A 27,356-nucleotide genomic window follows, 5' to 3' on the forward strand; every position below is an offset into this window, starting at 1 on the left:
GTCTGTCAGGCCCAAGTGAGGCTTAGCAGCCCTTTCTTATTACCAATCTGCCTCCTATTTATGCACAACAAGACTCAATAGAAACAAAGAAGAAATGAGAAGTTTGAAGATGAAGAGATAATCTCTAAGGTCTGCCTCTTCAAGGCCTATAGTGGATGGTTCTAAGTTCAAACTGCCCACCCCTCATAAATGTCAGTTTCTGCAGGACACAAAACAATTTCATTTTTTTCTCTGTATTCCAAGCACCAATCCCAGTGCCCTCTACCTAGTCTATACCTAAACATTTTTCCTGAATAAATGGAATTATAAAAAGGGCAAAAGATCAGGATAGATGAAATTAAGTCCTCTTTTGCCATTTAAAAAAAAATTGTCTCCCTTGATAAGTTCCTCCATTAATGTTCTTCTGGCTCTCAATTAACACTCAAAGGCTCTAGCAGTGAAGCAAAACTTCAAGCAGCTCTTACCAAAAGACTAGGACTATTTCAAGGATACTGTTTGTTATTGGGGTTCAGAACATCTTTCCTCCCCTCACCATCTTTTTAATCTCTAACTAGCCTCTAAGGTGTCCCTCAAATGTCATCCATCCTAGGGAAGCCTTTGCTGATGAGTCATAAGTAGTAGCATTTCCCCTGCCCGGATTTCAATAAACACTACTGTGAACTGCTTGGAAGCATGTGTCTTGTGCTATTTTGTTTGTCGAACTATGCACTTTGTGAGATCCATAAGGGCAGGGATTGAGCCCAATCTAGATACTACTTCCCTCTGTGCCTGTCACAACCCTTTGTCAACAGTGGGCACTTGGTTTAAGAGCCTGGCAAGTAGCTGAGTGCCTGTTGTTTGAAGATCCATTTATCTTAGGAAAGCTTTACAACAGATATGATCAAAACAACACAAGATGCTAAAGTGGAAAGACTAAAACCTCTATTAGTGGAGGAAGCACCCATACTGAAAGAATCGTGGGTTCTGGAGTTCTGAAGTAAGTCTGAAAAGGAAAGAAGGTTGCTTCACATTCAAAGTCATCATGTATTTGGGATTAAATGGGTAGTCAGCAGGCAACTTGTACTTCCCAGAGTAATTAATAGTTTTCTTCTTCAATCTCATCTTTTGTTCTGATCCATCAAGTTGTCTCTGCCACACCACAACTTCCTCCTCCTCCTCATTATGTGGATGATACACTTGCACTTAGGTCTAGATCTCTCAAGGTGGGATGGTCAGGAACTGCTATAGCACCAATCTAGGATCTCTTTCTTTGTGTGCATGTCAGATCTCAGTCACCTTTGACAGAGCTCTCAAAGGTGTCTGTAGTCCTTATGGGCCCCAAAATATATCTCCTGATGTTAAAACTTTCAAAGACATTGATGAGATCACACTAATAGTAGGGCTATTTCCTCGAAGGTTGAGCCTCTGTCTCCAGGATTGGTTCTCCTCCTGTTCTTGGATATCCAAGACTTGAGAAATCAGGGTTGCAACTCTGATTTCATAATGTCCTCACTTCAGCTAGGTTCTCCTCAGCAAAGATATAAGCTTTAGATTCCAGGAGCTACCTCTGGGTGCATGTGTCTTCTACTGAGACATGGAAAAACTATTAATCTAGTAATCTGTTGTGAGAGGAAATATCTACAGTATTAAAAGTCAGGGTCATTTTCTGATAGAAAAGCTTCTGGAACAATAACTCATTTCTAAAGCACATTATGATTTGTAATGATGGATGAGAAAAGTGGGACTCAAAGGGTTTAAGTGATTTGATCAGGGACACAGAGTCAGTTACTGTCAGAACTAGCATTTCAATCCTAATCTTTCCTAACTCTAAAAGCAATGTTCTGGGGACAGCTGGGTAGCTCAGTGGATTGAGAGCCAGGCCTAGAGATGGGAGGTCCTAGGTTCAAATCCAGCCTCAGACACTTCCCAGCTATGTGACTCTGGGCAAGTCACTTGACCCCCATTGCCCACCCTTACCACTCTTCCACCTATAAGTCAATACACAGAAGTTAAGGGTTTAAAATTAAAAAAAAAAAAAATTAAAAGCAATGTTCTTTCCACTAATATGAAGTAAGAATATCTATTAGAGTGCCTACTTATAATGGACTTCCCTAATTCAGAGGTTTTTCAAAGAGATCAGTTTATATGAATGTGAACTAGTGATATTACTATAAATATCCCTTCCCCATACTAAGCCACTAATTACATTGAAAATATTCATTCATTCATTCTTAGGTAACTCCTAATTTTCCTTGGTAAAAATGACTTTCAGTTTTGCTAAAAGTCCCTTAATCTAGTCAATTACAATTATTGACTAAGATGAATCCTATTAATTAGCATTTTCTGCTAATGTCTTTCTTTTCCTTCATTTCCTATAGTTTATCTGTGACCAAATTCAGTGGATCTTTTTGGTTCATCCATCTTTATCCAATCTTACCAGATTACCACTTTTCAAGAACACTGTAGAGGAATTACATATGTTTTGGCAGAGTTAGAAGACTAGATGATAGCTCTTCCAGTTCTAAGATTCTTGATTTTTACAAGAAATCCAAATTCTTCCCTAGCAGCTATATAGAGAGGTCCCAATGTCCAATTGTCAGGGAACCAGGCCCTTAACAACTAATTCCTGATTACTATACTATTAGACCCTCAACTTGTGAGTTAGTCTACCCTTTTACATATGCACTACCAGAATACACTTGGTCACTGCAAAAACCTACCATCTGGACTCATTGTCTTTAGTATTCCAGAGGGTCTTTCCATTATTCCAAAATAAAGCAATTTTGTAATTTTCCTCCTTTTGTGGGGGAAATGCCAAAGGGTCTTCTTGCCTGCAGTATCAAGTCAAAACTCTCAGATTTCAAGGTCTGTAACAAACTGGATCCACGCTACTACATAGCTAATCATCATTTTCCCCTTCCTACTTGAAACCCTTTAGTTGGGGGCATTTTTTGTGTGTTCCCTTATATATGTAATGTGATGTCTTAGGACAACAGACTTATCAAGGCCTTTGACCATGGTCTAGTCCAATCCCATAATTTTATAGATGAGGAAATTAAAACCCAGAGAGATGAAGTTGTTTGCTGATGGTTCCTCAGAAAATGAAAGGCAGAACAAGAAATTGGTCTGAGGTATTGAGTCCCCAGTCCTGTGTTCCTTCACAATATTAGGCTGTCGTGTGTATCCCTATTTTCCAAGTTACTTTCCCCTTTCTTGGAATAAATCCTATTGCATCATTCAGGGCTCTGTTCCAGCCCGCCCTCATCCAGATTACTCCAGTCCATGTCTCTCCATTATCGGAATGGTTCTTGTTCTTCCATTCATCAGTCTGCCCTGGATCACATTCTCTAGTCTCTTCAAAGGCAGTTTCTGGTCGAGATTCTTCCTCAGCCCTTGGTTTCTCACCTGTCACTTCACCTCTGCCTCTCCAGACAATCCTAGCTCCCATTAGAAATCTAGTCAAAGTCCCATTTCCTTGTCCCAAAAGGCTCCAAATAAGTCCAGCACCTGACCCACCCTAGCATTCAAGGACCCACTCTTTCACCATTACCTCCCTCCACCCACAAGCTCCACGGACCACCAAAAGCCCAAGTCCCCACACTAGCAAAGGAATCTTTTACTCAGTCCCTCCTGCCCCCACCTAAATGCGAGCACGCATATTTATTTGGCTCCCTCCCCCAGCACAACGTCCCCTGCCCACCCCCACCCCCGCCTCTGTCCACTCTGCTGCATCTTTAACTCCTCCCCAACCTTGAAGGGCCGAGCTCAACACCAACCTCCCCCTTCTGAACTGAAGGCCTTGGTTTGCAGCACGCCAGGAGGAGTGTCGAGTGGGCCATTACCTTCAAAACAGCAGAAATCTTAGGCCCAAACTGGGGCTGGGGCGGGGAGAAGTGTCTCCTCCCAGCAGCCTTTGGGGCGCCTTCCTCTTGCCTTCCGGCATCCTACTTCAAGCTGGCGGAAGGTATCGAAATGGAGGGCAGCCTCCTTCCATTTGACCCTCCCATCCCTGGATTCTCCTCTCTGCTCCGGGTCCTCGGAGTCAATTTCGAGCCTCACTGAGAAAGGGAGGGGTAGTTCCAGAGCCTCACCCCAGAGAATGGCTGCACCTGAAGCACGTGACAGCAAGTTCCTGTTGGTCTTTCACAGGCTGTATACCGGGGGTGGGGTGTAAATAGTTGGACTAAGGTGAGAGTTGATGTTTTTTTCCCACGATCCAAAGACAGAAGGAAGAAGAGTCATTGGGGTGCAAAGCTCCCAGTTGTTCCGCCAGAAAGTGGGCCCCTATTTCAGTTTCACATTCAGTCTTGCCAGCCAGACGTCATCAGCACCAACTTCGACCTCCCCATACCACTCCCTTCCGTTGTCTCTGTCTCTCTTTCTAAAAAAAAAAAAACAAAACCCGTAATCCCAGCACTTAGCACAATGACAAATATTAGGCCCTTAATAAATGCTTTTTCATTTATTCGTCCTCTGCTCACCCTCTGCCTTCTGCTCCAATGAACACAGGTCCACAGGGATCACAGGGATGATGTGAGTTCACTGTTCCTGAAAATATATTTTTTAACAACTCTCCCTAGCCAGGCTATCCTTTGAAATATCCAATAACCCAGAGCCTTATTTACAGCTCATTTCATTGCACAAACTTTAAAAAAAATTTTCTTACAGTAGAGCTGAAATATGCCTCTGCAACTGTAATATAGGATTACACAATTTCCAATCTGCCTACTTCTGTTCATAGGCACGTTGAGAAAGTCACTGCATCTGGAGTCAGGAAACCTGAATTCACATCACGAATTAGTTATGGGAACCTAGGCAAAAGCATTTTCTTTTGGTCAAAGGATCATCAATTTAGACCTGTAAGAACATACTAGAGATCATCTAGTAATCCAATCCATTTTAATAGATGAAGAAACATGGTCTAAAGGGCCAGTTTCCACACCCTCCAGGATGGGTTCCTAAAGAACTATCTCCCAAACACCATTATACTCAAGAGAAAAACAAATGAGTTCAGTTCCTTTTCAAACAGATGTCTCAAAGGTGACTAAATACCCATAATTGTGGAGGGAAGTCAGATCTCTGTAAACCTTTATGAAGCATACAAGGCAAAATGTGATGGACTCCTAAAAAGTCATCAACTGATATTATGGTTGGTCATAGTGTTGATCAGAATTTTATAAGTCTTTCAAAATTGTTTGTCTTAGAGAAAGGAACTAAAATGGTAAAGTAGAAGAAATCAAAGTTCCCATTCCCAGCTCCCTCAAATAGATCTATAAAATGGATTAGATTAAATCTTGATGGAGAAATCCAGAAAAAAATCACAGTGACCTTTTTGCCTGGCCCAGGTGGCCATACAGATACAGACAGGGATGTCTGTGGGCACTGGAGACAAGGTAAAAGCACAGAACTTTCCAAATGGCTAATGGGACAGTCATACAGAATTCTACTTAAACCAGATCCGAACCAAGATCAGAAACTTGCTGAGCTCAGACCAATTACTGTCCCCATCCTGTCCCTGAAATCCTGGAATAACAACTCTCTACCCCATATAAGCAGAACCAAGATCCTCCCAGATCATCTCTCCAGGAGTGCCACAGAGCTCAGCCCTAGCATCAAATCCAAGTCAGGAAATAGGCTGGAAGAATGAGCAAACAAAAAAAGAAACACTCTGTAATGAGCTATTATGGTGGCAAGGACCCTCAAGATACAATTGCAGAGCTTTTTGTAGTGACAAAAAAATGGAAAATGAGGGAATGTCCTTCAATTGGGGAATGGCTAAACAAATTGTGGTATATGCGGGTGATGGAATACTATTGTGCTAAAAGGAATAATAAACTGAAGGAATTCCATGCAAATTGGAGAGACCTCCAGGAAGTGATGCAGAGCGAAAGGAGCAGAGGCAGAAGAACATTGTACACAGAGACTGATATACTGTGGTAAAATCAAATGTAATGGGCTCCTGTACCAGCAGCACTGCAATGACACAAGACAGCTCTAAGGGATTTATGGTAAAGATGCTACCCACATTCAGAGGAAGGACTGCAGGAGAGGAAACATAGAAGATAAACAATTGCTTGAATGCATGGGCTGAGGTGGACATGAATGGGAAATAGACCCTGAACAAGGACACATGTTACAACCAGTGGAAATGTGCGTTGGCCATGGGTGGGGGGAGAGCGGGGGGTGAAGGGGAAAGTAGGGGCATAAAGTATGTAAACAGATTAAAAACGAATATTAATAAATGTCAAAAAAAATGTCACATATAAATGACATAAAAAAAAAGAGTGCCTCTTTCTGGGCACTTAACCATATACTACTTTACATTGTTATATAGCAATTTTGCTTTTTTGTTATTTCCCCAACTAGATCCCAAGTTCTTGGAGGGCAATCATATTTATTTTATTGTTCATTCTTTTTGTTATCCCCTCAGTATCTATTCATAGTTGGCATTGAAGAAATAGTTGAATAATGAACAAATATATGAATAGATGGATCAGTTCAGATAGAGAACAATTCTAAGGTAGCTCATTAGACAGTCCTACCACACTGAGGAATTCTGAAGAGGAATTATTAATAGATCCTGGCCTAATTGAAAGCATCATAATATAGCCAGGAATTTCTAAATGATCTAAATAAGGAATTAAAAAGTCAAAGCTGGGGGCAGCTGGGTAGCTCAGTGGATTGAGAGCCAGGCCTAGAGACGGGAGGTCCTAGGTTCAAATCCGGCCTCAGACACTTCCCAGCTGTGTGACCCTGGGCAAGTCACTTGACCCCCATTGCCCACCCTTACCAATCTTTCACCTATGAACCAATAAACAGAAGTTAAGGGTAAAAAAAAAAAAAAAAAAGTCAAAGCTACAAAAAAAGAATTGCTACCCGATTCAGGGCACTTGGGAATATCAATTCTCAATCTGCTTCTAGTCCAGTGCTCTCATTAAATTTGGAAAGTTAACTTTAAAAGTCACTTTTATCTGTTACTTCTAACTTCAGACATCTTTCTTTCAACTTAGTAAAGGGAAGAATTACCTTGCTGTACCCTAGAGAAGTGATGTCAGCAAAACAGTGTTATAATAAACCCAAAGAGCCAAACTTTTGGGACAAAAATCCACTATTTGACAAAAACTGCTGGGAAAATTGGAAAACAATATAGGAGAGATTAGGTTTAGATCAATATCTCACACCCTACACCAAGATAAATTCAGAATGGGTGAAAGACTTGAATATAAAGAAGGAAACTGTAAGTAAATTAAGTGAACACAGAATAATATACTTTTCAGATATCTGGGAAAAGAAAGATTTAAAAACCAAGCAAGAGTTAGAAAAAAATTACAAAATGTAAAATAAATAATTTTGATTATATTAAATTTAAAAAGTTTTTGTACAAACAAAAACAATGCAAACAAAATCAGAAGGGAAACAACAAACTGAAAAAAAAATATTTATTACAAAAAATTCTGACAGAGGTCTAATAACTCAAATATATAAGGAACTAAATCAATTGTATAAAAAGTCAAGCCATTCCCAAATTGATAAATGGGCAAGAGACATGAATAGGCAATTTTCAGATAAAGAAATCAAAAGTATCAATAAGCACATGAGAAAGTGTTCTAAATCTCTAATAATTATAAAAATGCAAATCAAAACGACTTTGAGGTACCACCTCACACCTAGCAGATTGGCTAAAATGACAGCAGGGGAGAGTAATGAATGTTGGAAGGGATGTGGCAAAATTGGGACATTAATGCATTGCTAGTGGAGTTGTGAACTGATTCAACCATTCTGAATGGCAATTTGGAATTATGCCCAAAGAGCGATAAAAGAATGCCTGCCCTTTGATCCAGCCATACCTAGAGATTCACTGTTAACCATACACAACTATACACTTACATTTCCTATGCATAGAGCCTAACCCAATGCCTTGCACAGGGTAGGAACTAAATAAAATGTTTGTTCAATTAAAAAAAAAAAAAAGATACAATTGCAGAAGAAAATGATTACAAAGTGCCTATAAGCATCGTTTCAGAGAAGAACACAGCTTTGGCACAAACTCAAATAGAATTCTTGGAAGAGAGAAAATAAGAGTTAAAAATAAAGAGTTAAAATGTTTTTGTAAATGTGGTGAGAGGGTTCAAAGAAAATAATTGTAGAAGAAATGAAAGCTACTGAAGAAAGATTGGAAAGGATATTTATAGTTTGACACAAAAGGTATAAAACTTTGTCAAGCAACAAACTCCTTAAAAATTAGAATAGACCAAATAGAAGCCAGTGGCTGCACGGGACAACAAGAAATATTAAAACAAAGTCAAAAGTCTAAATAAGAATAAAATGTAAAATATATCATAGCTAAAACAACTTACCTAGAAAATAGATCATGGAGAAAAAATTCAAGAATAATTGGACTAACTAAACAACATGATCAAAATGGAGCTTAGACATCATATTTCAGGAAATCCTAAAAGAAAAATACCCAGATGCCTTAGAACTAAGGGGAAAAGTGGAAATAAAATGAGCCGAACATTTCATCTCCTGGAAGAAACTCCAAAATAAAAACTCCCAGGAACGTGATAGCCATAATCCAGTGCTTCCAGTCAAGGCAAAAATACTTTTAGCACCCAGAAAGGAAGAATTAATGAACTGAGGAGGCAGAGTCAGAATAATATGCAATTTAGCATCTATTACTATAAAGCAGTGAGGTGATGCAGCAGGAAAGAGTGCCAGACCTGCAGTCAGGAAGATTCGTTGTCCTGATTTCAAATCTAGCCTCAGCCATTTCTAGATGTGTGACCCTTATTAGCCATAAGCAAGTCACTTTGCCTCAGTTTCCACATCTGTAAAATAAACTGGAGAAGAAATGGCAAATCACTCCAGTATCTTTGCCAAGAAGACTCCAAATAGGGTCAGGAAGAGTTGGACAAGACTGAAAAAGTAGTGAACAACTAAAGCAACAGAAAACTTGGAATGTGATATTCAGTGGGTAAAGAATATAAGCTTTCAACCAGGAATAACTTGCCCAGAAAAACTGTTTTCCCCATGATACTGCATGGAAAATAAAATTTTAAAATATAAATGAAAGAACTTCTAAATATTCCTGAAGTTTAAACCCAGGAATGAAGAGAAACATAAAAAGGTCAACACGAATGAGATGATACATGTATTTCCTCTGAACCCTATCATTATCAGGGGCCACAGAGAAAGCTCAATTAGACAAGGCCTAGGAGTGGTTCTGTTACCACTTAACAATTTTAAGAAAAGAATGAAGAGGAAGAGGAACAACCCAGGATGAAGGAAAAGTAAAAGAAGGTTAGGGAAAATAATATCACACAATCATAGCTATAACAATTGAGTGAGATGGAGTTAAGTGTGTAATTCTTTAAGTGAAGCATTTGACTTGCACTCCAATTGGGAGTGGGTTGTGGAGGGCTGGTTTGTTACCTTTTGCTGACTATTTATCTGGAGGCTATTAGGACAAGCCTGGGAAAGGAACTGATAAGATACAGAGGCCCTAATTCCAGGGCATTAAATAGTTTAGTTACTTCTTTATCTCTTAGGATGTTAGATGTAAGTCTTCTTTTGTATATTTTGGTAGTTTCACTGTTCTTTGAACCTAGCTCATGCATTCAAAATTGTATATCACAGCTTCCCTCAACAGGAACTGGATAGAGATAGGAGGGGGGAGTTTCACTTTAGGATCCTATAAAAGGTCTGTTCTTGTAACCAGGCATTTGCATTTGCCATTAGGAAATCTTCCTACTTTCATGAAAGGAATAAACTACTGCTTTCCTTTACTCCTATCTTTCCGACTCCAGTTTATTCTAGTGGGGGCATGTGTGCTTGTTATCTTTTTCACTCACAAGGAAGAAGAGATGGAGGACAGTTTTACACTTGAACCTCATCCTTATCTGAACTGGTCAAAAGAAAGAAGAATACACTCAGACACACACACACACACACACACACACACACACTCAGACACACACACACTCAGACACACACACACACTCAGACACACACACACACACACACACACACACACACACACACACACACACAAAGAGTTGGAAACAAAAATCAATTTTACTCAATAGGAAATGGTAGGGAAAGTTGAGAAGGAAGTAGGGAGAATTAGAGGAAAGATGTATTATGGGAGGGATTAGCCCTTAGCAAAACAAATTCTAAGGATGTACAAAATATTTATAAATCTTTTGGAGAAGGCCAAGAGTGGGAATCTGAGGGAATACTCATAAGTTAGGAATGGATGACCAAGTTATGGTATATAAATGTGATGGGATAGCATTATGCTAGACTCTTTTCAGGGTAATGGCCAACCAAGATTTTTAGAGTCTAATGATGAAACATGTGGCCCAACTCCTGATAGAGAGGTAAAAGAGTCAGAAAGCAAAATGGGATGCATTTTCTTTTAGCTATGGCCAATGTGGACATTTGTTTTCATTGACTATACATACTGGTGATGGGATTTGTTTTTCTCATGTTCTTAAGAGGCCAGGATGGTGGAAGGATAATTTGGGGTAGAAAAGTGAGGACTTCTGCTGATTAAGACAAAATATTTTTAAAAAATAAATAAAATTGTCTTAAAAAAAATAGATGAAGAAACAGTACCATAGAGGAGATGGAATGTGACCAAGGTTACACAGGTAGTACAGTGTCAGAACTGAGTGTTATATTTAAAGGAGGTCACTAGTATCTATTTGAGGTAGTAGAAATGATGTACAGAGAGGATAAGATGACACTTCTTTATAACAGCTGCCCAAGCAGGATCCTTCAGGTCAAAGAGGTTTATCCCTTCAGGACCCACCTGGGGTTAATTGATATATTAATTGGGCTCTTCAGCTGGGATAACGTTGATATTCTGACTGCGTTGTCTCCCTTCCTAAAACAAGCTTTGAAACTGATTTAGGAAAGTACTTTAAACTTTATATATATATATATATGGTAAGAAGGATAAGGGTAAAGGATTGGGGTAATAGGAGACCCTATTTAATTTGCTACTAATGAAACTCTCAACGGCTGGCAAATGAAGAATCAGTGTTAGCTTCCCTCTGGTTCAGCCTGGCCAGGACTAAACCAGAGTAGGTAAACTGCTGGGAAATCTTCAGCTTCTTCTTCTGTAGATCTTAAGCCTTAACAGTTGAGATATGTCCACCCTTTCCACCCTCTTCTTCGTCTCCTGCCCACTTCCCGGATCCCTCCCGGGCCCTGGGAAGCCTAGATAACTAAATGATGAAACTCCTAATATCTAGGGCAGTAGAACAGAGATGGTGGTCAAGTACAAGTTGATAACGGTATGAGAAGCACAGGAAGAGCTTTGCAGAGTAGTGTTAGCAACTCTCTATCTCCAAGACCAGGATCCACACCGATCTCTAGCCTCAGGACAGGCAAAAGACCCCAGAACCTCTCTCAGGGTTCTCAACTGCCTCCTCCTGCCTCTCACATGCCTCTCTGGGAACATTCTATCCAACTGACTTATCTGTCAATCATTGAATGAACTTCAAGCTCCCAGAGATTCAATATAACACAGGTAGTACAGTGTCAGAACTGAGATGTGACCCTAGTCCTTCACATTGACTGTGACGTCCTTTGTCTATGGAGGGGAAGGTAGCACATATAAATGGTACAGCTTTGGGACTAGAACTCAGTGGATATTTGCATATAGAAAGAGAATACAAAATGGGCTACTAAATAGATAAAATTTTCCACATTTTCCCCCCAGGACACATTTCCTCAATTGTTTCTTTTTTCATGATCTGATTTTTATATGCACTTTTCTTTTCCTGGACTGATCCATTAAAGTCTGTATTATATAATAATATACACAATAATATAAATACAGACTTTATCCGTTTATTTTTATTTTTATATCCTAGAAATAGCTTGTTTGTTCTCAGCATGTTTATGCAAGCTGGCTGCCTGCTTCTGGAAATGGCCCCTGCTCTTACTCCTTATTTCTTTGACTCCTTCAGAAAACAGAGGGATGGGGGCCCCTAAGTGCAGAAACTTCCTATGAGTGGAGAGTCAGGAAGGAAAGAAACGAGAAAGCACAGTCAAGAGAGAAGGAAATGGAGGAGTTGAACCTCCCTCAACCTCAATTTCCCTATCTGTAAAATGAGGATCACAATGTGGTGCAACTATGACCCGCCAGCTTCAGGTTTAGGAAGACCCTCTCCCTGCTGCTCATTCTCCCCTCAAGCCAGTCCCTTCCCCAAAGCTCAAGCAGGAGAAACACACAAGGGAGGGGACTGAACGAGAGACGGGAACTGCTCTGGTTCTTCCTGGACCTCTCTAGGAAGGAGGGAGGTTTCTGAATCTCTGTGGTCCCATAAACTGGAGAAGAGAAAAGTAGAGGAAGCCCAGGTCTTCACACGCACGTAAAAGCTTCCCTCCCAAACTTATTCCAAAAGCAACTTTGCCCAGGCTCCTAGAGCTCATGGGGAAGCCAGAGAGATAGCATCTAATTAGATAAGCAAAGACTTCAAAGTCCCCAGGAGAACTTCTGTGAGACAAGAGCCAGAAAGGGAAGCAAATGCCTGCGTTTGTTGTCATCTCCTAATTCTTTTTCAGCTTAGTTCTCAAGAGCACAGTGAGAAGCAATTGGTGTTCATCCACCATGTCCTCAATTAGGATCTTCTTGTCCCTCAGATCCTTTCATAGGACAACATTGAGTTCTTTCTAGGGATGAGCATTTACCTTTCTAGTTTATCCTTCCAATTCTTTTGGAATTGAGTGCAAATTTAAATATAATTTCCTCACCTTAATTTTTCTTACTTTTTTTGCCAATATGGAAATATATTTTGCATGATTTCACATATGTAATTGATATCATAATGCTTGCCTTCTCGGTGAGTAGAAGTGGGAGAGAATTTGAAATTTAAAAAAAATTTTTAAGGATGTTAAAAATTAAAAAATAAATTTTTTGTTGCATTGGTTTGCTGGGTAGACAAAGGAGATAGCCACTGTACACACTACAATTTTTTAGAGCCACAGGTGAGAGTCGAGTGAAAGGTGGACACCAAAGGTAGATGAACAGCCCTGAAAAGGGCATTTGGCAAGCTATCACAGTAATCCTCCGTGAACACCCCATACACATAACAAAGTTTAGGGTTCTAACCTGTAACAGAATCCTATTTCATGATATTGGGAAGCTGGGCACAATGTCATAGTCTTTGAACCATGACTGGAGAGACAAACCAAGTGGAAAGCAACTAATTGGCTTAGTGATTCTGGTATATTAAAAGGGAGTGGGATATACTGAACCATATGCTTTTTGTTTTTTAAGTTGAGAAGATTTTTAACACCTGTTGAATTTTTGCTTCATTACTGTTAACTGGACTATTTTGCTGGTGGAACATTGTTTCCTAAGCCACATTTTACTTACTTAGAATGGTCTTTACACATGCAATAGGGAAAAAATGCAATAAACATTGAATGGGGGAAAGAAGTTAATGAACATAGTAAGCATTAATATTGGTTTTTTTGAGTTCTGATTCATGTCAAACATCAAGATAGTGACACAAAGTATGTAGAGTCACAGGCTGAACAATAAATTCTTCATAAAAAGTGTGTACTAGTCTCAAAATCTATAGATATGTATGTTGATGCCTGGAGGTGGCAATGATTTAAAAAATATTGAGCTAATTAATATGATCCACACATTTATTGCATAGACAGTTGATGATGTGAAGTTTGAAAATGTGTCACCAACCATAATAATATAACTTAGAATAAGGCCAAATCACGATAAAGAAAAGTTAGGACAAAATGTGTGTTTTTTTTTTAATTTAATTGCAAATGGAAAATGACTACAATATACTTAACAATGGGTTTCCAGCCTTCATCCAAAAGGGAAGAACCCATGTTCTCTACATTATACTTTAGTTTAACTTTGTTAAGAATTTTTTCCTGGCATCAATTCTGATCCAAAATTTAATACTTTTTAATACTTACCCATCCTTTGTTTTGCTTTCTAGAGCCAAATAAAATATTAAACCTAAGAAACTTTTAGTATATTGCCTTGTTTTGGCAACAAATACCACAGATTAAAAGTGGTATGACAGCCAATCATGAAGTATCATCAGGCAGTAATAATTTCTCTTAAAATCCATTATAAATATATATACAAACAAAATGAATTTCCACACTAGCCATAAAAAAAGCCTCAAAATGAAAAATAACTGTCCTCCTTAAGGCTTCCAGAGCGGGAAAACTGTTCTATATTATTGACAAAAACAAAAATCTGAAAAATGATAGTTACCCACAAGACAAAGATCTTTAAACTTAATTTCTTGTAAAGGTAAAGGTACCCCAAGTAGAAGTAGATCCCTGTCTCTAGGCCACATATTGACTGAGAAAGCCATTTGTTACTATTATATTGCACTCTTTATTTTTGTTAAATCTTCCCAATTATATTTTAATCTGGTTCTGAGGCACTGGGGAGTTTTGCAAACCTGTTGGCCAGTTTGACGCCTCTGGCCAAACCAATTTTATTTATTTCTGTAGAGCACTATTCACAGAGTATTGGTAACTAAAGTTCTATGTGACTCATCCCTCTATTAATCTATAAGCATCATCAAAGTAGGGATCTCATCAAAGTAGGGATCATATTTTATCTAATTATCACTTCAACTACCATTAAGCACCTGAGGTTATAAATATGAAGTGACACAAGACATCCAAAATATTCTATAAAATAAGGTAAAGACAAAATGGTAATAAGAAATAAGGTAAATAAAATTTTAAAATACTACTAATAAAAAGTAAGGTAAGTTTTTTTTTTATTTCTACAACAAAGGCCAGTCGATCCCTGACAACCACTCCACACATAAACACATCCTGGGAGATTAAGGAAGAAACATCATTTACCCTTAGAATGCTCCGAGTCTAATGTAGATGTGGAGCTCTCCATAAAATAATTACACCATTGGCTGCATCATATGTTAATATTAAAGGGAAGAAGGAAATAGCAAACCACTCCAATATCTTTGCCAAGAAAGCCCCAAATGGGGTCATGAAGTGTCAGATATTACTAAAATGACCAAACAACATATTAAAATGTTTATTGTCAATCATTGTCTCAGTATGATAAAAAAGGCCATCTCTGCCATCAAAGAATCTACATTCTATCTGGGGTAAGAAAGTATAATTAATCACATGGCAAGTTATCAACATGTGTTAGGTCATATGAGAAGCATGGTACAGTGAGCAGTGCTGGACTTGGGGTCAGGAGGACCTGTTTCAAATCTTGTCTCTTGACACTGGCTGTGTGTTCTTGCGTAAGTCAGTTAATCTCTAATCATCACAAAATTCTCTAAGATATATCTATTAAATTTCAGGTGAGTTGCAATCTGTGGATATTACAGACAAAATCACAGATCTCTGTTGTATTGACACAAAAAAATAAAACACAGTTTTCAGTTAAAAACACTGAAGACCCTTCAGTGTGAAAAGGGAAATAGAGACTGCTTATACCAGAATATAGATTTTAGGTTTCATATGAAAGAACTTGAAGGGCAGGGAATGAAAAGAGGAAAAGAGTAAGTACTCTAGAGGAGGAAGGAAATCCTTGGGCAGCTCCCTGTCTGATATAGGAGTTAGGCCCACCTTCAGGGATCACTAATTCTAATAAAGTCTAGTTAAGTATACTAAATGTTTGGCTTAGAAAAGTGGAGAAATGGAGAAAAAAGGCCATATAGCCAAGAGACACAGCAAAATAAATCAAACAGTGTTGATGTAGGCAGTAAAGGAGAGCAGCCTGAATAAAGGGAAATTTGTCTTGCAGAACTTAAAATGTGTTTGGTGAGGTAAAACAGAAACAAAGGATGAATTTAAGATATTTACAAAGCAACCCATAAGTGATTAAGTTAATGTGTTGTCCATTTTCCACTAGTGACCAAGCTATCTATATTCTCACATCTGATCTTTCAGTGAAGCAAAAGCAAAATAGATTTTTGTATCAAATAGGATTAGTGTTCATTTGAAAACAGGGGTGAGATATTTTCACATAAAATTGAAATCTTCTATTGCTCTCCATCATTAACACCACAACCTAAAAGACTGAGTGGACCAATGCTGAGTGTTTCTGTCCAGAGTGAATTCTCTGATGATGGTTAAAAGTTGAACGCTGACTGAAGGCTTTCCCACATTCTTTACATTCATAGGGCTTCTCCCCAGTATGTATCCTCTGGTGTACAATTAGTTGTGAGCTGTCACTAAAAGCTTTTCCACATTCATGACATTCATAAGGCTTCTCCCCAGTGTGGGTTCTCTTATGCACCAAAAGACTTGAGCTATAACTAAAGACCTTTCCACATTCATTACATTCATAAGGTTTCTCCCCAGTATGAATTCTCTGATGTATAATAAGGTGCGAATTCTGATTAAAAGATTTTCCACAATCGTTGCATTTATATGGTCTCTCTCCAGTATGAAGTCTCTGATGTCGAATAAGGCTCTTGCTTAGGCTAAATGCCTTGCCACACTCACTACATGCAAAAGGTTTTTCCCCAGTGTGAATTCTTTCATGGTCAATAAGTTGAGAACCTTGACTGAAAGTCTTCCCACATTCACTGCATTTGTAAGGTTTTTCCCCAGTATGGAGGCTCTGATGTCTAATAAGGCATTTGCTCCTGCTAAAGGCCTTGCCACACTCATTACACTGATAAGGTTTCTCTCCAGTGTGAGTTCTCTGATGATCAATAAGGTTCCTATTAGAACAGAAGGCTTTCCCACATTCATTACACTTATAAGGCTTCTCCCCAGTGTGAAGTATCTGATGTCGAATAAGGCTTTTACTCCGACTAAAGGCTTCCCCACACATGTTACACTCATAGGGTTTCTCACCAGTATGGATTCTCTGATGATCAATAAGTTGAGAGCTCTGAGTGAAGGCTTTCACACACTCATTACATTTGTAAGGTTTTTCACCATTGTGGAGTCTCTGGTGATGAATAAGATGTGAACTGTGACGGTAAGCTTTTCCACACTCATTACATTCGTAGGGTTTCTCACCTGTGTGGATTCTCAAATGTACAATAAGTTGAGAAGTCTGTCTGAAGCTTTTCCCACATTCATTACATTCATAAGGTTTCTCTCCGGTGTGTATTCTCTGATGTCCAATAAGGTGTGAGCTCCGATTGAAGTATTTGCCACATTCGTTACATTGATAGGATTTCTGTCCTCTAGGAATTTTCTCATGTGTACCAGTATTTGAGACAAGATCAAAACTTTTCCAAAATTCTTTATGTTTCTCATCTCTCTCCTCAATAGGGATTTTCTTATTCTGGACTATCACGCCCATAAAATCACTGTTAATTCTCCTAATTTTTTCCTGTGAGAGTGTTCCTTGCTGCTGCTCGAAAATATTTTCCCTTTCACAGGCTTCTTCAGTTTCAGATCCCTGGCAAAGATCCTTCTGTAGACTTTCTGATGAATTATTATGTGATTCTGATTCAACAAAAATGTCTTGTTTTGAAGTGTTCTCCTCATTCTCAGTAACATTATCACCTTCTGAAAAATAAAAAATACAGTAGTCATCATGTCCAGTCTGGGAATAGGAATAGAATTATATAATATTACTCAAGAAACTTATGCATTCCATGTGTTTGGAAAAAGGATTTATGTTAATAGCATGGGCAGGAAATACAATAATGGAAAAGAAGCGATGAAAAATAAGGCTGGAATTTGTTCATAAATAGATAGGAATGCCAGCAACAGGTATAGAGTCAATAATTGAGGGAAAGAAAAAACTATAGGGATTAGGCAGAGACAATATGATGAAAGTGAAAAGCATTAGGATCAAAAACTTTGTCCATGAACAAAATCAATGCAATTAGAATAATAATTAGTTAAAAAAGGGGAAAATATTGGGGCAGCTGGGTAGCTCAGTGGATTGAGAGCCAGGCCTAGAGATGGGAGGTCCTAGGTTCAAATCCGGCCTCAGACACTTCCCAGCTGTGTGACCCTGGGCAAGTCACTTGACCCCCATTGCCTACCCTTACCACTCTTCCACCTATAAGTCAATACACAGAAGTTAAGGGTTTAAAATAAAAAATAAAAAAAAAAACTACATTAAAAAAAAAAGGGGAAAATATTTCCATCAAACATTTTGCTCACATAATAATGATAATTACAATAATAAGTAATAATAATGATAGCTAACAATGATATAGTGCAGTGATTCCCAAAGTGGGCGTTACTGCCCCCTGGTGGGTGCTACAGCAATCCAGAGAGGCGGTGATGGCCACAGGTGCCCTTATCTTTCCTATTAATTGCTATTAAAATTAAAAAAAAAAATTAATTTCCAGGGGGCTAAGTAACATTTTTTCTGGAAAGGGGGTGGTAGGCCAAAAAAGTTTGGGAACCACTGATACAGTGCTTACCAAGTGCCAGGAATTGTGCTAAGCACTTTACAAATATCTCATTTGACTCTCACATCTACCTTTCACCTGGGAGGTACATGCTCTTCTTCCCCATTTCTACAGAGGGGTTAAGTGTCTCTTGCTGAGGCCACATAGTCGGCAGGTATCAAAAGAGGGCCTTCAACTTGGACCCTGTTGACTTTGAGACATATTCTCTATCTCTGATGGCATGCTTCTTGTATGACTTTATACTCAGACCTAACCCTGCAGGCAGAGTGAACTAGGTCTTCCTAACTCCAAAGTCAGCTCTATTTACTATGCAAAGGTCTCATTATGTGTGTGTGTGTCTCATACACACACACACACACACACACACACACACACACACACACACAACAGCTAAAAATATCTGAATTTGAGAGGGACTTCAAAGGGACACCAAACAGACACATTTTCTGATTGTTAATTTATTCAATTCTACTTTGTTAAGTGCTAATTTTTTATGCCCAAGTCTGTATATTTATTTATCTTTGTTGTTGGTTAAGTCCACAAGAGGCAGCAAGGCACTGTGGCTATAGAGAACTAGTTTTGGAAGTCAATAATATGTGGCTTCAAATCCTACTTCTGACACTTACTGGCTATGTAGGCATAGACAAGACACAATCTCTAGGTGCCAACTCTTTAAGACTTTGAGCAAAGGAATAAAGAACTGGAGGAATTCCATGTGAACTGGAATGACCTCCAGGAATTGATGCAGAGTGAAAGGAGCTGATTGTGTTAGTTAAAATCACCTGGGGTTCTATTTGGAAGGATTGAACCTCAATATAGTGTTTGACAAACTTCTGTGGACCTGTGGGGGTCCTTAAAACTACATTTCCCGTGGTCCAACGGGTTTCATGGGTTTCATGGGTTTCCTGTTTTGGATGACGTATTAAAGGTGAGGGACTGTTTTAAGTAGGGGGTAGTGACTTGGAACTTCCTCTTTAGTTACCTGAGCTCGAGGAGAGAGGAAGGTAAATGGCGGAGGTGAGGTTGGAATAGGTTTCTTACAGGCACGTGGTCAGTTTATCTCTATCAGCATGGCTTTTATTAAAATACTATTCTTCCTTTTGATCTTGGCCCTCATCATTTTTAATCATAACATGATCCAGGAGACCATTATACACAGAGACCGATACACTGTGGTACAATCGAATGTAATGGACTTCTCTACTAGCAGCAATGCAAAAATCCAGAGCAAGGCTGAAGGACTTATGAGAAAGAAAACTAGCCACATTCAGAGGAAGAACTGTGGGAGGAGAAACACAAAAGAAAAACAACTGCTTGAACACATGGGCTGATGGGGATATTACTGGGGATGTAGACACTAAACGATAGCTCTAGTCCAACTATCAATAATATGGAATTAGGTCTTAATCAATGATACATGTAAAACCCAGTGGAATTGTGTGTTGGCTAAGGGGGGTTGGGAGAGAGGGAAAGAACATGAAACAAGTAACTATGGGGAAATATTCAAAATTAAAATAAAAAAAAAAGACTTTGAGCAAAGAAGGTACTAATCTGTATTAGTAGCAATTTTCCTAATTGGGAGTTTTTTATACCAATAAAAATCACAGCTTGTCCAGACAAATAAGAACTATTTAATGAAATAAATGTTAAGATATGAAGGAGTAAGAATAGGAGAGTCCTCCCCTCACTTACCCGTACAGGTGCTTTTCCCATCTTCCAAGTCCAGAGGTCCCTGATGATTTAGGCTCCATGGTTCTTCCTCTCTCCAAGAGATTCCTGTAGGTTTGGAAAATGGAAATCTCGTTTGGGGAAAATAAAATGGGATTGAATGGTGATTGGAATGACAGAGGACTATCCCAGGTATCCATTTAAGTCCTGTACTTGGAAGGAACATATATAGGGACAGCAATTAGATGCCCAGAGAAAGCAGGAGAGGTATATCTTCCCCAGATAGGGGACTTGGGAACCAAAGAGAGTGAGGCAGAATCTGATGGTTTAGAACCAGATTCAAAATTAGCTTTTTTTATTCCCTCTTTCTTATTTATGCAGGAAAAAATCAATAGTAAATTATTTAGGGGTTATAGGGGCAAATACTCAACTCAGAAAGGCTGAGAATGGGTTCTCTAATGAGGTCTTTAGGAAGGGAGACAAGTAGAAAATGTCAGATCTTTTATATATAAAGTAAAGCTTCCAAAGGACCAATAAACTTTTATATGTAAATAGCTTTAAGAAATAATTTCCTGGGATACTACTCTCTGGCGCTGGAAAGTCTTGAAAATGAAGGCCTTTATGAGCATGAAGCAATAGAAAAGGCTTCCAAATAAAAAATTTCTAATGGGCCAATAGAATCATTACCCAGTGATACAACATCCCGATAATTCTCCAACATCAAATCTCGAAAGAAGGCCCTCTGAGCAGGTGCTGAGCCCTTCCATTCTTTCCCAGTAAAGTCTGCTGACACATCTTCAAATGTCACCAAATCCTGAAACAACAAATGCTTGATTTTCTAAGTATTATTTCAGGGTGCAATTCCTCTCTGACGACTTCCATTATCAGGGAGGAGGTATGAGTGTGTGGTATATTTGCTTGTGGACATTCTAAGTGAGTGTGGAAGAGATAATACACAGGAGAAGCTCTGATTCATGAAGAATTATTCAGCCAGGACAGTCTGGTAGCTGGACTCCTGACAGATCCCTGAATGGGTAGGGAGACCTCAGGCCTAAGTCAAGGAATGTCAGAAGTTAAAAGGAACAAATACATTTCATTATGTGCTAAATAAATGAGCTTTTATAATTCTACTGGAACCTAGTGAGATAGATCTGACCATGGCCTTTCTTCTCTGCTAGACCTACCAACTAGACCATTAATATCAGGCAGCTACAACCTAGTTTCAACTTGACACTGTAATTTAATTCAAAGTACAACAACAAATATTTTAAGTGCCTGTCTTATGTATGAAACCACCCATCAAAAGTGTTTTTTATTTCAAACAGTTTTAATATGATTAATAACAAATGATAATGATAGCTAATAGTGATGTAAGATAGGTTCACAAAGTATCACAAAGCACTTTACAAACATTACCTCATTTTGTCTTCATAACTACCTTGTGAAGTAGAGGCTGTTTTCATCCCATTTTACAAAAGAAGAAACAGAAAGACAGAATGATTTGTCTGTCTGACCTCTGGCTATGATAACACTGACCAATAATCCACTACTCTGAGACCAGATATTCTACCAGCTCTAAATTCATCAAACTTCATTATTACATGCACCCGTGTATGTCTGTATATCTTGTCCCTTCTCTAATATATACTTACTGCAGACTCAAACACAAAGTAAACACCTTCTCTATCTTTTTCCCCATTCCCTGGATCTAATTACTGCTTGGAACCTTGTTCCACTTAACATTATTGTATATGCTTGGTGATGCATTACAGAAAATGGCCAATCTGGAGTCATAAAGACTTATTTTACTGAATTCAAATCTGGCCTCAGACACTTCCTGGCTATGTGATCCTGGGCAAGTCACTTAATCCTACTTGCCTCAGTTCCCTTATCTATAAAATGAGTTTGAGAAGGAAATGGAAAACCACTCTAGTATCTTTGCCAAGAAAACTCCAAATAGGGTCACAAAGAGTTGAATACTATTGAAATGATTAAACAACAACTAACTATATGAAAAATTCTGCAAATAATAAATGGAGAATATATGTTCCTGACAAAAAAGGGGGAGGGAGGATGGGGCATTTCCATAATTCTAATCTAAACTAACTATATTTAAATAATTAAAAAATATTAAATAAATTTTTCTTAATGTTTTATCAAATCTTTATATATAAATGAGTTGAAAAATAAGAATACCAATCATTCCCCAATTGATAAATGGTCAAAGCATATGAACAGGAAGTTTTCAGACAAAGTAATTAAAGTTCTCTATAGCCATTCAAAAAATGCTCTAAATCACTATTAGAGGAATTCAAATTAAAACAACTCTAGGTACCACTCCACACTTATCAGATTGACTATTATGATAGAAAAGGAAAATGACAAAATTTGGAAGGGATTTGAGAAATGCTGAATGCACTGTTGGGTGTGATAATGAAATTAAATCTACCCTGCCCATTCTTAGATTTAATCACCAAAGATGTAAACACCACCACTTAATTCCCAAGTGGGTAAGTCTGTAACTCACGTGTGCGGAAAGTGGGTGACAAATCAGAATTGTCTGACTGCCCCCCCTAGGCAGTCCTAAGCAAAGCATCTATTGTGATTGGACACATAAACTAGAAGGAATGCACAGGAAGTGGCGCAAAAGAAGCGCCTTTAAAAGGGAGTGACAACTTCCTGTAACTCTCTTCTGGTTTGTGGCTTGGATTTGGAGGAGCTCTGGCTTGGACTTGATGTAGTTAGAACTACACTGGTGAGTATAAAGACTGATTTTTCCTGGATTTCTCTGAAGGAACTCTCCTTTTAAGAGAGGTCTTGTGATTGAAGCTTTTGCTTCATTCATCCTTGGCCCTCAGCTCAAGGCTGAGCCTTCTCCAACTGAGGACTAGTTAGACCTGCCTGGATTGAAGCAGGGACTGGGGCAAATTATTTAGTGTGTTAGGTTAATTATCTTACCTTATCCTCTAATTTTCTTACTTTCTCTCTCTTCTCATTTGTAAATAAATTACCATAAAAGTCATTTTGACTTGAGGTTTTCTCATTAGGAATTGATATTTTTTATTCAATTCCTTGGCGAAGAAACCTTTTAATTCACCCAACCAAAAACCCTAATTTTTATCCCTTACATGGGGGAGCTGTGAATGATTCAATCATTCATGAAAGCAATTTGGACCTATGCCCAAAAAGCTATAAAATAGTACATACCCTTTGACCCACCAATGCCTTTACTAGGTTTGTATCCCAAAGAGATTTAAAAAAAAAAAAAAAGGGAAAGGATTTATATGTACAAAACTATTTAATGTAGCTTTTCCTTTGAGGGAGTGGCAAAGAATTAGAAAATGGGGATGGCTGAATAAGTTATAGTATATGATTATAATGGAATACTACTGTGCTCTAAGAGATGACAAATAGGAGGAGCTAAGAAAGACTTACAGGAACTGAAGCAGAATGAAATAAGCAGAACCAAGAGAACACTGACTGTACAATGAACAATTGTGAATAACTTATGTATTCTCAGCAACACAATGATCTAAAACTATCCCAAAGGACTCATGATAAAAAATGCCATATGCTTCCAGAGAAAAGGATGGGTTAGGGTCTGAATCCAGACCAAAGCAAAGTTTTTTCACTTTCTTTAACTTTTTTTCTATTTGAGTTTCCTCCCACAAAAGGATTATTATAGAAAAATGTTTCACATGATTGCACAGTTAAAATCTATAGGAAATTGTTTACCATCTCAGTGGAGTTAGGAGGAGAAGGAAGAGGGGAGAGAACTTGAGACTCAATATTCTTTGAAAAATGTTAGAAGGGGCAGCTGGGTAGCTCAGTGGATTGAGAGCCAGGCCTAGAAAGGGGAGGTCCTAGGTTCAATTCCAACCTCAGACACTTCCCAGCTGTGTGACCCTGGGCAAGTCACTTGACCCCCATTGCCCACCCTTACCACTCTTCCACCTAGGAGCCAATAAACAGAAGTTAAGGGTTTAAAAAAAAGAAAAGGAAAAAAAGAAGAAAAATGTTAGAAATTATTTTTACATGTAATTGGAGAAAAATAAACTAAAGCAATTATTAAAACAAAAATACCCAAATATACTATATATTGATTTTCCATAATAGAAAAATAATTTGAGAGGTAGTAAGAAAATCTGGTTTTCAGTAATGTGGCTCTATGGACAGAGCATTGGTTTTTAAGAGTCTGGAAGACTTACTTTCACATTTCCCCTCTTACATTCACTTAATCTCTTTGAGCCTTAATTTTTTTATCTGCAAAGTATGGATAATTCCTTAGTAATTATCTTCACAGAATTACCCATATCACAAAATCTGAGAATTGAAAGGGGCCTTGGTGATAATCTCACTCAATACATACATGAAAAGAATCCCAATGAGAACATACCCAAAAAATGGACATCTAGTTTCTGCTTCTATTCCACTTTTAGACAGCTAACTGTTAGGAGATTTTCCCTAACATCAAGTCTAAATTGTCTCTTTACAATTTCCCTCTATTGTCTTTGGTTCTACTCTTTGGGGCCAGACAGAATAAGTCTGATCCTCTACCATAGCTGTTCAAATAACCAAAGTCAGCTCTAGTATCCTAAGATCACAGATATGGGGATGGAAGAGACACTAAATAATAATAATAATAATGATAGCTAACAATTACATAGTACTTATTATATGCCAGACACTGTACTAAGCACTTTACAATGATCATCTCATTTGATCCTTACTACAACCCTAGAAGGCAGGTGCTATAATTATCCCATTTTACAGACGAGGAAACTAAGACAAAGATGAAGTGATTTACTCAAAATTAAACAACTAGGAAGGGTCTGAAGTCATATTTGAACTCAGGTCTTCTGACTCCAGGCCTGGGGCTCTATCCACTGTTCTACTTAATTGCCCTAACTTCCTAATTTTACAGATGAGGAAACTAAAAGTGACTTGCCCATGGTCACAAAGCCAGCATCAGAGGAAGGATCTGAAAACAGGTCCTCTTGATTCTAGGTCCAGCATGCCATGTGATCTTGAGTCTCTCTTCTTCAGGCTAACCCTCTCCGATGCCTCCAACTGATCTTCCTATGACATGGATCTGCCCTGGACCATTTTACTCCTCTTGGGGAGATGCTCCTAGTGGTCCTCTGCTCCTGGGGACTAACTAGAAAGACCTTCTAGGACCTTCATCATTCTGCTTGCCCTAATCTGGAAACTCCCCAGATTATCAACCAGCTTCTTAAACTGTTTGGACTTGAACCCAAGACTCCAGATAAAGTCTGACAGAGGCCAGAGGCCAGTAGACTATCAGCTCTCTATTCCTGAAGTCTATGCCTTGCTTAACCAAGCCCAAAACTGATTTAGCTTTTCTGACTGCCACATCACAACTCTTCCAAAATGACATATTGTCTTCAGTAAAAATAAATTACTATACAAATGTAAGGTGGTAATACTATCTATTGTCAAGACCTGTGTGGAGTAGAAGAAAATATATCAATTTTTGGACAGTTTGTGAAGTCTCCTGCTTTAGAAAGGACCACGTCCAAGCTAGTGGGCTACATGATGCTTCGTAAAATAATTTATGATGTTTAGTGGATATCTCTATAGTTGTGAGACTAGAAATCTCGGCTTCAAGAAGAGTTGTTTCCTATGCATAACAATTGCTCATATTATGAAAAATTTAGACAGTTAAAACTTTAATCATTACATCAATGGTATTAAGTGGGTAATAAAGGAATTATTATCCTCATTTTAAAAATGAGAGGAAAGGGCAGTTAGGTAGTACAGTAGATAGAGCACAAGGCCTGGAGTCTGGAGGACCTGGGTTCATATCTGGTCTCAGACACTGCCTAGCTATGTGATCCTGGGCACTTGATTGTCTAGCCTTTGCCCCTCTTCAGTCTTAGAAATGATAGCAAATGGGGCAGCTACATGGCTCAGTGGATTGAGAGCCACGCCTAGAGATGTGAGGTCCTAGGCTCAAATCTGGCCTCAGACATTTCCTAGCTGTGTGACCCTGAGCAAGTCACTTCACCCCCATTGCCTAGCCTTTATCACTCTTCTCCCTTGGAACCAACACACAGTATTGATTCTAAGACAGAAGGTAAGGGTTTTAAAAAATGATACTAAGACAGAAGTTGAGTTTAAATAGTGAAATAAAAATGAGAGAAAATGGCTAAGATAGAAATATTGCATGACTTCATATTATAATGGGTATTGTGTTTCTTGTCTTCTCAAAGGGTGGGGGAATGGTGGAATTGAAAATAAATTTTTTAAAAAGAATTAACAATAAATAAATGTTTAAAAATGTTAATTATTAAAGGTTAAAATAATTAAAAAACAACAAACAGACAGATATAGATAGATGGGTAGATAAATGAGAGGAAAATGAGGTTGTAGCTTGCTCAAGGACACACTGCTAAGTGACAGGGATGGCATTCAAATACAAGTTTTATGACTAAGGTATGCAGCTTGTCCAGAAATCCTGAAGGCAAAATGTCTTCAAGCTGTGGTTACTGAGGGCCCCTGTCTTTAAGTCAGTTCCATCTGCTAAGAAAGTAGTTCTAGACTATGCTTCAATTCTGCATGAATGATTCTACTTCTCACCTTCTGTCCTGGTCCATTGAGGTGTTTCTGGAAATCTTCCACCATGGCCACAGCCTCTTCTCCGTTTTCTGGACGATGTAGCTGCACCCAGGCACGGATTTCCCCAGGCAGAATGGTGATGAACTGTTCTAGCACCAGCAGCTCCAGGATCTGCATCTTTGTGTTCATGTCTGGCCTCAACCACCGTCCACAAAGGTCACGCAGTTGGCCCAGGGCCTCCTGTGGCCCAGAGGTCTCATGGTAACACAGTTGCCGAAAGTGTTGCCTAAAGACTTCACAGCTGAGTTGACTGTCCTGTTGCAGGCTTGATCCTGGTCCCCAAGAGTTGTCCCTCTTCTCCTGGGCACCCAAGAGCTGAGGAGCCAGACATATGGCTTTCCTCACCTCTGCTGTCATCACAGCTTCTCACCAGAATCTGGATGCAGCTAAAATTTGATCAGCCAAAGTCTACTCTCAGAACTTTATCTTGAATATCCTAGGCCTGAAGTGAGATATCAGAAATCACTGTTAATATTGAGAAATAATCAAGTATTAGAGTGCAGGTCCAGGCTAACAAAGTCATCCTCATTGGAAGGAAAATAATATTTCTCATAAGATCATGGATTTAAAACTGGAAAAGACCTTAAAACACTATTTAGTTTAACTCCCTCATTTTACATATGAGAAAACTGAGGTGTGGAAAAATTATGTGACCAGCATTCAGGAAAGGTCAGAGAAAGGATAGGATCCCAG

The 27,356-nt window shown here is 38.6% G+C and overlaps 1 protein-coding gene across 1 annotated transcript in view; it reads right to left on the reverse strand.

The window, feature by feature from the left end:
* Positions 1 to 27,020, reverse strand: part of LOC123247886 (zinc finger protein with KRAB and SCAN domains 7-like) — a 139,001-nt gene extending 111,981 nt beyond the window's left edge. The window contains exons 1-4 of the mRNA XM_044676953.1: positions 26,625 to 27,020; positions 20,712 to 20,838; positions 20,049 to 20,132; positions 16,102 to 17,496 (exon numbers count right to left, since the gene is read on the reverse strand). Of these exons, the coding sequence (XP_044532888.1) occupies positions 16,102 to 17,496; positions 20,049 to 20,132; positions 20,712 to 20,838; positions 26,625 to 27,020 (2,002 nt within the window). The remainder of the gene's footprint in view (positions 1 to 16,101; positions 17,497 to 20,048; positions 20,133 to 20,711; positions 20,839 to 26,624) is intronic.
* Between the last annotated feature and the right edge of the window lie 336 nt (positions 27,021 to 27,356).

Source organism: Gracilinanus agilis, chromosome 1, assembly GCF_016433145.1.
Source record: "Gracilinanus agilis isolate LMUSP501 chromosome 1, AgileGrace, whole genome shotgun sequence".
Taxonomy (NCBI): domain Eukaryota; kingdom Metazoa; phylum Chordata; class Mammalia; order Didelphimorphia; family Didelphidae; genus Gracilinanus; species Gracilinanus agilis.